The sequence below is a fragment of the Pygocentrus nattereri genome, chromosome 20, assembly GCF_015220715.1.
Source record: "Pygocentrus nattereri isolate fPygNat1 chromosome 20, fPygNat1.pri, whole genome shotgun sequence".
Classification (NCBI taxonomy): domain Eukaryota; kingdom Metazoa; phylum Chordata; class Actinopteri; order Characiformes; family Serrasalmidae; genus Pygocentrus; species Pygocentrus nattereri.
Window position 1 is genome coordinate 29,705,577 of NC_051230.1, and position 17,646 is coordinate 29,723,222.

The 17,646-nt window shown below is 41.9% G+C and overlaps 1 protein-coding gene across 5 annotated transcripts; it reads right to left on the bottom strand.

Moving 5' to 3' along the window:
• Positions 1–158: 158 nt before the first annotated feature.
• On the bottom strand, positions 159–17,431 carry ncaph (non-SMC condensin I complex, subunit H). Of its 5 annotated transcripts, none has more exons than XM_017709710.2 (18): positions 17,352–17,431; positions 15,502–15,725; positions 14,566–14,656; positions 13,748–13,837; positions 13,470–13,587; positions 12,186–12,331; positions 11,047–11,236; positions 10,784–10,863; positions 8,848–9,050; positions 7,707–7,852; positions 7,451–7,557; positions 5,917–6,036; positions 5,565–5,672; positions 4,607–4,750; positions 4,047–4,157; positions 3,835–3,905; positions 2,400–2,475; positions 159–613 (listed from the first exon to the last, which is right to left on the bottom strand). In XM_017709710.2, exons 2-18 carry the CDS (start codon positions 15,711–15,713, stop codon positions 554–556), a joined length of 2,073 nt encoding a protein of 690 aa, XP_017565199.2. In that variant the 5' UTR covers positions 15,714–15,725; positions 17,352–17,431; the 3' UTR covers positions 159–553. The 5 variants fall into 5 exon arrangements, with proteins under 5 accessions (XP_017565199.2, XP_017565195.2, XP_017565196.2 ...); XM_017709706.2 differs by having other exon boundaries at positions 17,259–17,410; XM_017709707.2 differs by having other exon boundaries at positions 17,288–17,409.
• Positions 17,432–17,646: the final 215 nt, after the last annotated feature.

The following is a 17,646-nucleotide window of genomic DNA, read 5'->3' on the forward strand; positions in this document are numbered from 1 at the left end:
TAGCACAATTAACATTCAGCACAGTTCTTTTAAGAGTTTTAATGGTCTGTTTTAAAGTACAGATAAAAAGGGAAAAAGTTCAACAGGTTTAAATTAAAGAGACGGCGCATATAAAAGGAACAGGAGGTAAAAGCTGGATAGAAAGGACGAAACTATTATTCTTTTATCCTTAATTCTTTAATCCCTTTAGATACAACAAAGAGCACTGAGCCAAGAATCCATTCAGTATTCACAGTTCACGCTCTGTCCATCCCTCCGCCTCCTCTCTTTCGCTCAGGCCGAGAGAGACGGCACACTGATCAGACTCTTCCGTCACACGTTTGACGTTTTATCATGATAGACAATTCTATAACTTGTTTTAATTCTGTATTTCTGTCCTGTTTGAAGTGAAAAATGGGTCACAAATGTATTAAAAGCCTTTACTTGCGTTCTGAGAGACGAGAAAAAGCGCTACAGAGCAGAAAAACAGCTGGTGGAACAAATCAAACTGTACAATATATAAAAAAGAAAAACTGCTTTTAGTTTAGCAGCGCAGGCATGTTTTATAGGCATGTCAGTGGCCTTGTCTGATGATGATGTCCGACATGTCGTCCACTTTCTGAAGCTCCAGGTTCTGTTGGAGAGACAGACAATTTATGATCAATCTCATTATGAATGTGGTTCCTAACACGTTCCATCGTAGCTTTTAAGGTTAATTGTCCTAATTAAAGGAGAACTGCACTGACTTTTCTACATTTCTGCACATTTAAATTAATAATATGTGAACTCAGTGGTTTGGTGTTCTAGAGAAACTCAATTTTTCAGATTGAACGAGGTGGGTAATCCTGCAAATAATCCGTTAAATCGAAGGATAATATCCGTGCAAACATCTATCCGATTACATTCCCAGTCGGAAAGTTTAAGTCCGTTCTGCATGTGTGTCGCATCACAGTGAGAGTTTATAACGTCCAACATGGCGGAGCAGAAACTGGACTGCAGAGGAAACTAAGTTTACGCTCTGATCTTTAAAAGACGGTGGGGGGACGGACGTCCATCTTATATGTCTCAGAATGTCTCCCCTCTGCCTTCTTTAATGAGGACAATGTGAAGGACGTCTTCTGGAGTCCGACGTCATTTTAAAGCAATAATAAAAAAAAGCACTGCTCACTGCTGCTCATCTCGCTCTGACTGGACTGACATGACGTTCGCTGTGATGGTACCGTTTACTCTAAGCGGTACTCCACGAATGCGGATCATTTTGGATCAGATTACTTGTAGTGAGCATGTAAACAGAGATTTTCCATCAGATTGTTCAATAGAGTGAGGGTAACGCGTCAGTCTTAGTCTGTAATTGGAACGTGTTTAATCGGATTGGCAAAAATCTTTGCACGTAAACACAGCCACTGCAATCCGATTATGATCGGATTTCTGCAGCTATTTGATTATTCAAATGCTCATGTAGGAACAGACTGCGGGACTGAACATAAGGGAGCAGCGTCGCTGCGAGATGCGGCAGAAACACTTCTGGAGTGACGCTGAAACAGACTACATGCTTGACGAAATGATGGACATAATCTAGACAATAAAGAATATTTATATATATTCATATTTTCAGGTAAAGTGCCACAACATTTTTTAAAAGCAGCAGCATGAAGTTTTCATTATGTTTACATCGCATCTTCTTCCGCGAGTTTAGTGGCTGGTTGTAAAGCAGAAATCTGACTGTCCGACTCCTGGAGTTTCCCCATTATCTGATTACTCAAGTGCATGTAAACAAATTGATCGGCCTACTGACAAAATCTGATTTTCTGTGGTTATTAGATTATTAAGTGCATGTAAACACACTCATTGTTTTATGGTACGTTTTTGGATTTGGTTTTGCCTTGAAACACATTTTTAAACACATTCATGGTAGGGAGCAATATGCAAAGTGTTATGAGGTAAAAACAGTATTTAAAGAAAACTTGTTTCAGATTTATCACTATTATACCATCAAAATTACATATTAATACCTCAGAAGACTCAGGTAGGTTCACAGGTGGGTTTGGTAAGTAAATTAAATGGCTACATTTGTGTTGTACCGTTTTACACCAAACCACTCTGAATGACCTCAACCACTGAGTTATAAAGAGATTGAGAAATTAATTGAAATTCAATACAACTACATCATTATTGGAAGCTCACGGTAAGTCTACATTGGCTGGATAAAACATTCTGGGTAAAAATCGATCTCCCTATGACGAGTATGAAGTGTGGGGCAATTGTAATCGGTTATATGCTAATAATGTGTCAGCCAGAGATTATAGACTGATGGACTATGACTATCACAGTAAGTATTTTCAGGTGATCATTCAATCTATGCCTGTAAAAGAAGAGTCTACAGTACTGCGGAGTAAAATCAGAGTGATAACAGAACTCACTTTCTCATTGGCCAGATGTAGAAGGGCAACAAAGGCCAGCGGCACAGACAGGTTATTGGCCATGGTGGTAGGCAGCCTTGAAAAAGAGAAAGAAAATATATATTATTGATATTATTGTACATTATTCAGCTTTGTGCACTGTTCATGTATAGTTCAGAACCTGGAGGCCTGGGCACTTTTTGATGCCACGCTGCATTCCTACACGAGGGTGATTAAAAGATTTATGAGTTCCCTACAGGTACTGTCTGGTAAAAGCACAGTGCGCAGCTGAGCCCTGCTGCCGAGAATAGAGCTCAGATCGTAGCAGCGCCAAAAGGTTCTTTATTACTCCGAGTTCTCCAACTGATCGAATGGCTTAATACAAACGGGTTTCCCAGAAGTCATGGACTGGCCACCTGGGTGCTGACCATGAAGCATAGCTCGCCAAAGTACAGAGCACTTGGGCTGCATGTGGACAGATTTGGTATAGTGGCTGCTTTTATTGAACAGGCTGAAAATAAGTACAACCATGTTGGAGTGCCACTACTGAATCTACTGAAAACTACTACACACATTTAAAAACAATAAATGAAGATAAACCACAGTAAATTAGATGAGTGCACAGCTTGTATTTCATCTTAATTATCTTGATTTCATAATTGTTAGAAACCAAAATCGTAGTAGAAAGTAGGATTCGATTAATTGTCCGGTCTGAACATTTTTACCAACGTTGCCAATAGACTGCGGTATATTGCAATATGCTTAGCAATATATTAAAAAATTAATTTGGGTATCAGTCGTGGGACACGGTTCGGTAAAACTGAGTACTTTTTTTGTTGGATTACAACTTAAACGACTGGTCCGGATGTTTACAGCACACGAACAATAAAAACTGAGGTGGACAATAACGAAACGTAACTATAAAGTTAGAAAGAAGCTAGGAAGCCTTTACAATTAAACTTAAAAATAAGTTAAAGAATTTTACTGACTATAAAACAAGCTGCAGAAATAACACTCATGCTCTAAAGTGGACCGTAGATGTAATTCCAGGTTATATTAATCATGCTCAATAAAACGACATTAAATTACAGGTTACATTAAATCAGTGTTAGAAAACAAACCACAGAGGTGACCCAACATCATCAGTGGCACTAAACCTCAGGTTATATTAATCCCAAACTACAGAAATAACCTCAAAAGGAAGTGACAATAGGACAGGCTCATCTACACCACTGTTTCTCAATTTGACTCCTGTCTAAATCTACCAGGTCAGCCATTTTCATGGACTGCGGGCTCCTGTGGCTGTAAAGATCGACAGTTTTATCTTCTATAAAACTGTAGAATCAGCCTCGATATATTTATCCCTTGTGAATTGCCATGTCAGTAAATACTCCATCATATCCTGTGACCTTACCTCAAGTGTTCAACTCTGAACACTACGACATGCTATTCTTACCTTTGTACTAGCGTCTTAGTAGACTGGCAGAAGGACTTTTCTCCTGAGACTTCCGTTTCAGTCTCTACCTCCTTAAAAAAAAGATAAAATCAGGCATAAGCAAACATTTCCAAATGATTAATGCCTCGACACTTACATCAAACTTAAATCATGGACATGTAGAACTTCTGGTAACTTTAACATTAATACTTTTGTGCAAAAAAAATAAATACCGGAGCTGTTTTTTCAGGGCTGTCGGTCAGGAGGCTCCACATGCTGTTCTTTAGCCTCTTCATGTCCATCTTTTTGGCTGTCTTGGCATAGTTAATCTCAATTATATTGACCTGGGAGAGAAGCACAGGTTACAGTAAGTCACTGCAATGCCAGTTGGTTTAAGAAGATTAAGAGTCGGTCATCTAAAATCATCAAGACAAAACCTGCTTCATAACCAGGAGACAATATTCTTTTCCTATCTCTTGTAAAAAAAAAATTTTTCCCTATTCATCCTCATTTATTACGTTTTTATATGGGAACCTCATTGAGTCGCGGGGGGATGCTGGAGCCTATCCCAGCAGTCTTCGGGCGGAAGGCAGGATACACCCTGGACAGGTCGCCAGCCCTTCGCAGGGCAGACAGACAGACACAGACAGTCGCTCACACCTAGGGGCAATTTTGCACGTCCAATTGGCCTGACTGCATGTCTTTGGACTTGCACCCCCCCCCGCGAACCCTGACGGAGAAGCGGCTTAGAAAATGGATGGATGGACCTCATTGAGTCTGGACTTGTACCTACCTTGTGGGGCTCCGGCACCAGGCAGTCCTCTCCGTATGTAGAGACACCTTCTGGGTCAAAAGTCGAGGGGTTCAGTCTGTCCCCGTCAGGCTGTGAATCTTCTGATCCTGCAAAGCCTTCAGCATCGTCGTCACTGTCTCCAGCCTACAGACACAAACAGATTTGTAGTGGGTCAGAGGATTGGCCTATTGGTACTGGATAAAAAGTTTATTACTCTCATTTTTCACACATGCACTACGGCATACAACAAAACCCAAGTTACATTAACCGCAATGATTAGTCAAAAATATGTGGACAAGGGTTTCTGTAGACCAAGAAATGCTCTAGTGTTTTCTGTAATATTCATTTGATTCGCATGGTCACTCGGACAAACTGTAATACACTACAGGAAGTGTAGGGGGCGATATGCCTTCCATTGTTTCAATTTAAATGATGTTCGGAATTGTTTATATAAATCATTGCATGTCATTTTGACATTGCAGTACCCTCGTGGGAGTGTATGGGACAATATGGCTTCTACTTTTCCATCTAAAAAGCACTTCATAAAGCTTCATCATGTTTATTTCATCAGTATGGTCACGATGACGGACTGCAACACATGATTTCTAGTTTAATTGTGCCATAAAAGAAGAAAGGAGGCACAATACGTTTTATTACTTGATTAATTTAACGGTTGCTAAACCGAATATAGAAAATGCAGCAGTTGCAGCTTTGCAAAGAAATATCCTTCAGCTCCACGACTATTTTATCACAGAGCATTGGCAGTGGATATATTTAACGGCCACAGCAGTGGGTTGCAATCGAGTCCTCAAAGCCCTTCAGCCAGTCCTCATTTTTACTTCTGTTCTGGCTCAGTGCTGATTACCCAGCTCAGGTGTGGGGAGAAAGCCTGGGAGTCCTCATAATGGGAACCATTGTGCTAAAAGATGGTGAAGTGAACTTGTGTGTGTGGGTGTACCTGCAGCCCTGGGCAGAAGTTTGCGGTATCGTTGGCGTTGTTGTAGTCGTAGTCTCCTATTTCTCCTGCAAGCTCACCGGATAACCTCTTCTTTCCTTCTGCGCTGAGCTGCAATAAACCAGCAACAAAAAGGCGTCAGAACAACAGAATATGGAACAGATTTCGAGATACAAGTGAAGTCCTATTATTATTAATGTCTTATGCTATCGGATGGTACACAATTTCTTTCCTAATGTGACAAAAAGCACAAAAGGCTAACACATCATTCTGCACAATACAGCAGGTTTATGGTTTATTAAGGTCTGCTATAGTCTAATTGGGGGTTACAGTAGCACAAGTTTGACTGAGTCACCGTGTTGGAAGGCTTGAGGCTGAGCTGAGACAGGTTGCTGAGTGGATACTGGAAATCTGCCGGCAGGGTGGTTTTCTTATTGCTGCTGTTCAGAGCAGATTTACTGATCGTGGTCGCAGCCTGGAAGAAAAAAAAAAAACAACACCACCACCACAGATGTGAGTAATCGGATTCTGATGAAATACGAGAGAGAGAGAGAGAGAGAGAGAGAGAGAGAGAGAGAGAGAGAGAGAGAGAGAGAGAGAGAGAGAGAGAGAGAGAGAGAGAGAGAGAGAGAGAGAGAGAGAGAGAGAGAGAGAGAGAGAGAGAGAGAGAGAGAGAGAGAGAGAGAGAGAGAGTCCATCAAGAAGTCGTTGAGACTCCTGCCAGCATCACACACATTTGTGGCCATTCAAGCATTTCACAAGAAGTCAGTTACCATGGAAATCCTTCACAGTGACTAATCACTGCCAGCACTTGCTTCAGTCCCTTTATGCAGTCCTTAAAAAGTGATACTTACCAACACTTTACCATTTCAGTGTTTTTGCCTATTTTCAAAAAGGCCCACATCATGGAAAACACATCCCATCCCCCATCTTAAGATCTGTACCTTCTCTGCCCTCCAAGGTTTAAACTGACCTCCATGGGTGGTCAATGATTTAGTGCAGTAGCTCCTGAATAATGAGCTAATTGTAACACCTGATCTCTACCTTCATTTAAAACGACTGACACATGTTAGACTTACTTGCTTTCACCACACCATCATTGTTCTCTCTCATGCCTTGTAATGTCCTTTTGTGTTTCCAGCTTACTGTATTAATGTTCTTTGATTGTAAGGCGTCTTTCAGCATGTGAAATATATAAAAAAGTGATGATGCAGCATATAAACCTCGCTAAAGCTTCAGGCATACCGTTCACTCTCCCGTATATTCCAGTCTACATCCAAAAGACTGGAATCCAAGCATCCAATCCAAAGCATATTTACATATCTGCCTATTTAGCCTGTGGTAGCCTAGCCCAGCTAATTCATGAAACTCATGAAACGCCTTGGGAAACACTGGAGCATGTAGACCAGACCAGTAGAGGGTGGTAAATAAATTGTAAAATTTGATGCCTGATGACATCGTCCAGTAAACACAGCGTGGAACTAAAGCAACTATTTTCTAGCAAAGGGACGGCAGTTGCTCAACATAACACGGACAAGCAACTGGCTGCTGTGGGGCTGTTCACGTTATTGTGGCCTTTCTACTGTCTCTGGAATTAACACGCCGATCAGGCAATAGTTTTTCTAGCTTTCCTAACTCCACTTACACTAAAGAGGATTTTCAAATCTGACTTTGGTTAAACATCAAGTCACATATTTAGAACCACTTTAGGAACTTTAAATATTTGTCTTATTTAAAGGCTTATTTATTTACACGTCTTAAATGTGGAAAAAAATAGGGTTGGGGTTAGTATACACATTAAGTAAACAAGTCCTCCGCTGGTCCTCTTGCCATGGGGCTTCTAGAGCAAACGAAGTCAAATTCTCATGAATCGGTGAGAGCAATCTTACTCGGGTTGTGCGGAAGTAATTGTGAAAGTGGATATCTTCGGTGAAGTCGATGACCAAGGGATTTTTCGGCGCTCTCTTTTTGGGTTCCTTCTCTGGCTTGTGATCCTCTACAACAGAAAGACGGTACATTTACACAGATACCACAACAAAAGACTAAACACAATCTAACGGTTTGGTTTAAGCCACTGGAGGAAATGCTTCAAACGGGTCCCACTGGCTTTTATTTATTATTAACCCTTTTAGTATTTCAACTCACGCTTATGTGATGGTTTGAAGAGCCAGTAGCCTGGACCAACCCAGGTGGCCATGGTGCGGGGGCTGAAGTACGAGTATTCTCTGGGCTTATCAGACAGCTGAAGGCACATAGTGCTGATATCTGCCTGTCCTATAGGAATCACCCCCCTGTGGAGAAATGCACAATCACATTCAGATGGACGAAGAACGAGTGGAGAAAGCTACGGACAGCACAGCGGAACTTCGGTGGGTCAGATTTTACCAGGGGAAACGGAATTAGACTACATGACATTTGGTTCTGAGCATGTAATGTATATCGTCACTGACCAACAGGACTCAATACACAATTACTCCTGTTAAACCGGATTTAGTGAAGCTTGGAGTTAAAATTCATTGTTTTTTGGTCTGTTCCAAGTCATCAAACCTCAAAAACAAGACATTGGGATGTATAATCATGTTATTTTTGCTGTATCATCCACCACAAACTGATCACTATGAAAGTTTTTGTAACACCTCCAATACACTGAACAAAGACACCACTACACCCTGGGTATCTTTAGTCCGACTCAGAAGGAATTCAATTCTTGACCATCTTATACACATTGAAAAGTTGTTCCTTCACAGCACACACTGCAAATATTCAGCAATATGTAAATTAAAAATAATACTAATTAAAAAAAAAATACATTAAATAGATCTACAATGAAATATCAAAATCAGACTTCCTCCTTTTTATTGGAATTCGTAGTGATTAAAAACAGTTTCCTTCAAATTCCACAAAGCTGATTGCTTCTTGCTTGCCAGCAAAATTTCTGTTCCACCTTAAGTGGAGCAGTGTCACCAGAATGGAACGGCCAGACCATTAAAGGTGGAACGAAAACTCTGAATAAGAAGTCGGCGAACATGAAGCTACTCTCATTTACGCTCCTGCGCCAGCGGCAGCAGATCAACCGTGAAAACATCAGCCGTGAAAAATTATTTTACACAAAGGGTTAATAAACATTGCTTTGGGGGTATCTTGGGTATGGGTATCTACACTACAGCTTGATTTCACTTGAAAACACCTCGGTACACATAACACAATCTCCTTAATTGACAGTCAACGTACAATTTCTAGCCTAAAACTACTAAGATTTCTCAACAAAAAGCATGACGTTCCTCACCGTTTCTCAGGGCTCCTCCGAGCGCAGGGCTCTTTGTGCTCGTTAAAGTCCTCACCGTCTCCCTGCCCCACCTCATCACCGTCTGCATCGAAATGATCTCCGAAATCTGGAGCCTCGTCCACGTCTGGTTCAACGTCGGCGTTGACGTCAAAAGCGTGCTCGCCTTGCTTCATCTTCTCCAGTATCTGGTTCAGGCTGGTGCTCTGCAGAAAAAATACACATCTAAAAATCAACGTCGGCTACTACAGGTAACCTAACCTTAGAAGAAAACACTACTCTAGACGTCTAGGGCAGTCGTGGGCTGGAGGTTAGGGAACTGGCCCTGTGACCGGAAGATTGCCGGTTCAATCCCCAGTGCCGACAGCACATGACTTGAGCAAGACACCTAACCCCCAAATGCTCCCCGGGCGCCAGGGACAGGGCTGCCCACCACTCTGGGCAAGTGTGCTCACTGCCCCCTAGTGTGTATGTGGTGCTTCACTTCACGGATGGGAAGTGGAATTTCCCCATTTGTGGGATTAAAAAAGTATCACTTAACTTCTCACTATTCTTCAGCTGATGAGCAAAAGGTCCCAAAACCACCAAAGTTTTGATGCCATATTTAAGAGAGGGTGTGAAGTGAACCTTGTGTCCATTAGTGATCTTTGCTTGGCAACACTTATGAGAAAAACGTCAGGGTACATAGCTAATAGCCTAGTTTGAGGTCATAATTGAGTCGCTGCTTTAAGCTACAGATAAAGACATTTTCAGATTTTATTGATTTTTCTTTTTCATAACCGCCCCCCCTCCAGTGGAGCTGCACAGAGCCCGTTTCTGTATTGACTGAGCTTTAAAGACAAAATAAACTCATAGTTCATTAAAGCTGGGCGTACACTACGCGACTTAAAACCAGATTTGCATGGCTTTAACATGACAACATGTTCAGAACCACAGTATAAATCCACTGCCATGGAAACGCGCCGAATTTTCCTGAGGAAAAAATATCCAGTGTAAAAGAGAACATTCATTTCCATTTTCTGTTTATTCTTTAATATTTCCTTGAGACCAATAAATATACAGCTTTTTTTAAAACTACGCTTTCTGGCTTACCGACAACAGCAGCTGTTTTGGCAGCGTCTCATTGAGCATTGTGGGTGTTACCCTTACGCCCGCAGTCAAAACAAGGCCGATTAGAGCTACAAGTCACAGTGCGAAGTCACAAAGTTTTCTTTTTTTGAACATCACAAACTGGAGATGAACATGAGGCTCAAATGCAAACACTACAGTCAAAGCTGGAGAAAGATTTTTCATTTTTATTTGTCACTCAGGCCATCAATCGCTTCTAGTCCAGCTAGAAGATTGCGAACATTTCTTGAATCAAGACAAATCGAGGTAACATCAGGCTAAAAACCCTCATTCGTGGTGACCCCTGGATCTTTTTCTTAAGCCTCAAAAACCAGGTTCACGTTTCAGCTTCACAAAACCTTAGAAGCGCAAACTACCGCTAAAAGATTTTACAACTGCAGCCAACAACTTTTTGTTAACTTTCGTGGCTAATTTAAATGTTTTAGGCTTTGATAAATCCTCGCACGTGAGCACATGTGGAAAGATGAGAAACGTGAGAAACTGAACAGCCTATTTTTCCAAAGAACTAAAAAAGGTACTAGAGGAGTTCACAGCCAGAATCTGTCCAAGATCTGGACCAAATGTTCCGCTATCTTGAATGCAACCTGCCCTGAAGCAGGTTAGGCATGCAACATAAGTTACCACGGTAATGTAGCCCAGTGAAGAGTGATCCAGCGCTGTGAGATCCAGGGTTAGAGCAAGCTAAGCTTAAAATCATCTAAGCAAGAAATTATGTTAAACCCCCGATGACGTGTTGTGCTGCATTTAGATCATCAGATCAGGTCAGGAGAAGCTTTCCTCTACAGTTATTAAAGTAAAAACACTGTTTAACCTGGTCAGGTGTCCACTGTGTGAAGGAGAACTCCTCCAGAGACGGGCAGATGGACCTCTCCTCCAGCGCTTTTAGGCTAGCTGTGATTTTTAGGAAAATAAGCATCAAGAAACAAGCTGAAGACTGAAATTCACAGCATGGAAATCTTCATTTCTTTTACACTAAAACTTTACTGAACATTCTTGCAGATGTGGAAAAGAAACAAGAACGTGGTAAAGATCGTTCTTAATTCTATACAATCGCACTAGACTAAGTGGACGCACCTGAGAAGGGTGAGGCGGGTGTGGACTGGACTGGTGCGGTTGCGTTGGGTGGCCGGGAGTGGAGCAGGGTCATATGGGAGGGGAAACGGAGCTCACAACGGCTGTCCTCGCTAAACAACACAGACAGAAAGACTCCTGCTGTGCTGTTTTCATCAAAAGACGCTGCCATGCGCTGGAACATAGGGTCCACCTAAAGAAGGGAAAACAACGTTTAATGAAAGCTTCATTAGATCGCATTATTATTCACCCATCCCAGTCAGAAACAATGGCAGAATGTAGAGAATTGTCACAATGTAAACTAAAACCTGCCTTTTTTCATCATAATAAGAAAACCTTAATTCCTATCTGAAAGTACATTTCACACCATTTGAAAACAGCAATTCCGTTTTTTGCATTGACGAGAACGTTTCCTGACGAATGGATCGACAAATTTAGAAAAGCAAGATTTCTAAAAGACGCTTATGTAAAGCACATCACCCCTATAGCCCCATTCAAGCTGGATTAGCTGCCATTTGAGTGTTTACCGACAAGATCTGCGATTTTAATCCAGTGTGAATCCGGAATATCCGTAGTCTGCCAAGTAATAATTGAAGTGAATCACCTTCTATATTTCGCCTGAACTCCCCCAGTAACCATAGTCCTGTTCAAATCAACATCACAGTAATATAATAACACCACCAGGTTATGGAAGACACCACATTTTTAAGACTTGAAGACAAGTTGACCCAATTGTTTAGTCCTCAAGTTCATTACGAGACCACTGTGATTTGGTGTACATTCTCTCCCACTCACCCCTGAGCGTCACCCCACACAGAAATGAAATGCAATGTCTCCTCCCTCGTCCAGTGTCGCTTTCTGGATATTTGTCCTCTGGCTGTACAAAAGTGTGGAGCCCGTCACATAAAGCTGATGCAAACGTCCAAGCAATGATGCTCCGATATGGGCTACTTGGAGATACCTAATCCTGTATGAATTTGCTCATCTAATCATGCACATATTACACTGCCAGACCTCCTCTAGCCTGAAGAGGTCACATCTCTGATGAAGTTACTGTTTTGGCAATGCTGAAACCGCAATGCTGCAGGCCTCCGGAACCACCAACACAGGCAGACTTGAGTACAAACCCCCAAAGCCTTTACCTCGCACTTCATCTCAGATTCTGACAGGTTGATGTTGCTCAGATTCTGCTCTACAGTCTTCTTAGGAGGTCTTTTCTTCGGGGCCTGCTTGGCTCCAGTCTGTTCGCTCTGAGCGCTCTCCGCTGTGACCTCTTCAGCCTCCTGACCTGATGCATTCATTAAAAACAAACTCATCACACTGCACATTAGGCGAGGACAAATAAACCAAACATTTTAATATTAATTATACACGTTTGAAACAATAAAGCAACGGGTTTTCAAACCTAGCTTGAGCATCAAAGTTGTGTCAATAACTGCTGCTTTACACTAGTTATATGTGATATGCAAGGTTTTCCTTACTAGACTGGGAGTGAGAAGTCTAGTCGTTCATTCAAATGCCCTAATGCCAATTATTAAAATTATTATTAAAGAGTGCCGTCGAGTCGATTACAACCCCTGGTGACAATATGGACTGTATTTCTACAAAATACCCTTCTGTTTGGGTATGAACAGCTCGCTCATGGTTCCATCTCATCATCTAGTCTTCTTTCCTTCACCTTTTCAAAGCATCAATGAATCAAAGCATCAATCATCTTCCAATGAATCAGTTTTTCCTATGCACTGAAAATCTGGTTTTCAGATCATCATCATCATCAGCTATTACCAAACTGCAGGCTGAAGATTCTCCACAAAGGGGTGCTACAGGTATTAAATGAACTTAATTATTAAAAGGAAGGAAACCGGCACGAACCCACACCAGCAGGATCTCATTGATCCAGGTATGCGTGCCGACAAACTGCACATAAATTAAGCAAAAGGCCAGAAACCATAATATAAATCTGATCTGGTTAAGGTAATCGATTCCTCCAATAACACTGACAGAAAATTTTAGATTTACTGAAAAACTGCATCCTGTGAATTTGCATCATAGTGTCGATCGAATATTCAGAGGCTAAGGTTTCCACCCTGATAAATAATGGACATTTTGGAATGTCCGAAAGGCTCAGCACAGTTTATTATTGTTCTGTTTAGTCTATTTTTACTGTTAAACCTCAGGAAACAGAGGATTAGAAAGGATAACTTGATAACTTAAGTCCATAGTGAGGACCCTGGCTGATATTCATGCACAATGGCTTCTCTTTAGGTTAAACTACTTAAAGAAACGTTACCATATGGACACCTTTACTGTCATATTTTCCACGGCAAAGGCTCCACAGATCAGGGAAAACGTTAAAATGTGCAGGATCAGAGCTGAGTACAAACCGTCTTCAGCAAACTTTGCTGACAGCAGCTACACAAACTCACCTTCTTTAGGCTTGGTCTCAGAGCCCAACCCCCCCAGGACTCTGTAGGCATCAGCATGAACTGCATCAACCCTCACAGCATAGATCTTAGTGCTGGCGTCCAGAGTCCCTGCAGCCACCTGTACACAGCGTAATTAAACCAATAGGTACATCGTCATCACAAGTAAGCACAAGCACAAAAGTACAGTATTGTTGAAAGGCAGTCCCTTAAGGAACTGACACCTGTCGGTGTTACTGGCTAGGTTAAGAACACGACTGCTCGAAAACCTAAAAAGCAACCTTGAAGTTGAGCTCTGAATCTTTCTGCTTGAGAATATCAGCCATGTAATCGATGAGGTGCAGTCCGAATGCATTCTTTGTGGTAATTTTCTGCAGAAACGGAAAGACGACATTGTTAATGTTACTAAATATGGCAGAAAGATGAACAAAAGTACGTTTGCCAGCATTCAGACAACTCCCTAATTTATTCAAGCGGAATTCCATCCACTTTTACACATTTCTGCACAAGTCACTTTGTGTGGTTTGATGCGAAATGCTCCATTCTAGAGAAAGTTATCGAGTCAGTTATAAGGCAGAACAGGCCATAAAGATAACTTTTCTTGTCAGCTTTATTCCCATTTTATCATCAGTATTCCATATAAAACTCAGAACACACATGTAGACTCACGGGTGGGTTTAGATAGTAAATAAAATGGCTATCCAGGCAAATTCCGAAAGAAATCTGAGCAAGTCTCTCTATAATGAACCATTCAGATCCATTTCATTACTTTTATTTAAGTTTTCACCACTGGAAAAAGAGTCAGTCATAATAAAGTTTTCTATAATGACTTAGTAGCTCATAGTAATGAGAGATTCAATCTTAACAATTCCTTGCTTTCTCATAATAATGACTCAATTCCAACTTGCTCTCTCATATTTATGTTTAAGCAACTCATAATTATGAGTTAGGATCCCATTATTATGCCCAAGTATCTCAATTATGACTTCCTTTCTCATATGTACGGCTTAACATCTCAATTATGACAAAAAATCTGGGAATTCCTCTTTAAGCGAATGATCAGGAATGAGTTGAGCTGCATTTTGTAGTTTTCACTTACGTTTTCCGTGGACAGCTTGATACAAGTGGAATAATGCTCAGAGATCTGGGCAGACGACAGCTTAGGTACAGCAGCAGGAGTCCCTGTGGTACTGCAACACCAAACGAACGCACACAACTGAATCACATGACATCGGGGGTTTAACAACTTGGTTGGACTGGCCACTGCAAAACATCTCATCTCGATTCTTTCTGAGCAGTTTCTTCCTAGAAATTGAGGCGACCAAGGAGACCAGCGTACCCACTTTTTTAGGCTTGAGGCGTTAACACTGAGTGTAGCGTGCCAGGCTTTCAGTTAGTTGGGGTTATGATGTCATAGCACATGGGTGTTTGGTTGCTTCTGATTGGTCTGACTCTACAGGCAGCTCACACACTCTGTTATCGAGCTAAATTATCCTACTTAAAATTTTCTAAGACATTACTGTTGATGATGTAGCCTAAGGACAGGCAATACACCGATATTTGACGCTATCGTGATAAATTACAAATCACAGTCATTAACAAAACAAGGGGCAGTCGTGGGCTGGAGGTCAGGGAACCAGCCCTGTGACCGGAAGGTTGCCGGTTCGATCCCCTCGGCTGACAGTCCACGACTGAAGTGCCCTTGAGCAAGACACCCAACCCCCAACTGCTCCCCGGGCGCCGTGGATAGGGCTGCCCACCGCTCCAGGCGAGTGTGTGTGTTCACTAGTGTGTATGTATGAAGTAAAAAGAATAAAAGGCAGATATTTTAGCAGAAAAGCTCAAATACCAATACAATATTTCTAAATTACCATTCAAAAGTTAATAACTTGACCTGCTTATACCGACTCAATTCTGATGCCGCTGTGTATCCCTGTGTATCGCTGCCCCCCAGAATTTGACACAACCCAGGTCTTGATTGAAAACTGAATCAACATTGCTGTGAAGTAGCACGAGGTTGAAAGTTGCCAGCTACCTGTGACTTCCAGCCTCACTGAAGGAGGAATCACCGACACCATGAAGGTCGATGACTCTGGACCTTCGCCGCTGACGTCGCTCCTGTTCATCGTCGTTGCCTTGGATGGACCCGAGAAGTGGGGTGCTGGTAGCAGACAGGGCTGTTTTGTGCCCGAGAGCCGGGGAAGACCACTGCCGTGGCCGGGATGTGGGGGTGTTCACTGCACTCATACCGTCTGTGACCTGAAAAAGGGTTGGTAGACTATTGCCACTCTTATGTAATAACAGCAGTAATATATTACTTACACCACATTCACAGTTAACCCCAATGTAAAGCTAAACACAACTGCCAGAGGTGGACAGGCATTTGTTGCATTTACATACAGCCAACGTCTTCATGATTCAGCTGTAAGTAGATGTAAACAGTGATTCGGAGCGGTTTAACGTGAAAGGGTTTATTGTAGAGACTCATTCGTTCACAGTGGTGGTGGTAGGAACCAGGGCTCACCATGACTACATTTTATTTACTATCCAAAACCACCAGTGGACCAACATGTGGCCGTGTTTTTATATGGACTATTTTGCCTTATGACCTACAATTATCCCTCCACTGTGAATGAATGGATTTACCAATGCGTTTTGGACCAAAACCTTCCCAAAACCATCGTTTCATGAAATAACTTTGCGAGGTCACTTTTAGAGGCGGACGTCTGGTTCCTACCGCCACCACTGGAAACTGATATATAGCCTCTTAGACAGTCAGTCATAATAAAAAAAAAAAGACTTCTAGAATTCTGACTTACTATCTCATAATAATTACGACTTACCATCTCATAATTACGACTTACCACCTCATAATTACGACTTACCATCTCATAATTACGACTTACCATCTCGTGATTATATTTAGGCATCTCAGAGTTAGTAGCTCATTATTACGACTCTATTATGACAGTCATCATGAGAGTCATAGCTATGAGACATTTTGCCATGATGATCATCATAATTAGGACAGTATGGTGACCTACTATATCTCAGTATCTCATGATACTGACCTCTCTCATAACTATGCCTTAGTATGTGATAATTATGGAAATCTTTCTCAACATTATGCCTAATTAAATGGATATATATGTTCTCCAGTGGAGAAAAAAGGCGTCCAGCGGTTCTTGCCATAACTGATAGCATTTTATTTTAGACCAAAACCATCACAAAAACAGAGGAAGAGTCTAACCTGAGGAAGCTAACGCTACCTCACTTCAGCTCCTGTGCTGACAGATGCTGGATAGCCCTGAAAGCCTAGCTCTGCTCCTCCTGGAACGACTTGACTCTAACTTTAGTATTTATTTCTCGTTAAGTCAAACATTGTGTGCGGTTTAAGTGAACTTGTTCTTTGCTTAAGGCGCCTAACGTTAGCTAGTTAGCTAAACCGTAGCTAACGTTAGCCTACTTAGCAAAATAACGTTAAATATCCAGTGTAGCTCGCAAAGTTAAAGGCGAATTGCTCAGCTATGCGCTGGCTAGCTAGGAAATGTCCTGATGTGGAAGTTATGAAACGTCTTTCATCAAATAAATGTTTAAAAGTTTAACTAGTAACAGCCTTCAGTTAACGAGTCAAGCCGCGTTGTTCCAATATGCGCCCTTGTGCGCTACTTAGAACGCCTAAGTAGTGCGTAGAGCTCCGGCCGCTGAGCGTTCTAGTTGAACAAAGGTGCACATATTGGGACACAGCCCGTTTAACCCCAAACACGTTCAAACGAAAGCGCCTCCACTTACTGAACCCGGTGATCCAAATCGGAACCTACGGCAATAAAACTTTCGAAGAAGCTTCCGAAAAAAAGTAAGCGTGAGGAAAGTGTTATGAACTACCGACAGCAACCGAGTACGCTGGAGATTTAACGCTGTCCCGTGTCTCTCCTCTCCTCTTTCTCCGGCTCCTGTTTGAAAATTAGCGCCCAACCGTTTACGTACGTCCTACGTCAGCCGTGACGGTATTGCGCAGGGTTTGTCCGCAGGGAGCGCCGTTGGGCTGATCTGGGATCAGATACGTGCGTTTCGCGCTTACTGGAGACAGCGATCGGCGGAGTCTTAAAGCTGCTCCCAGGTCAGTTCATTCCACCGTTGCTGTTTTTGATAGGAATGTTTTTAAGTGTTGTTATTTATG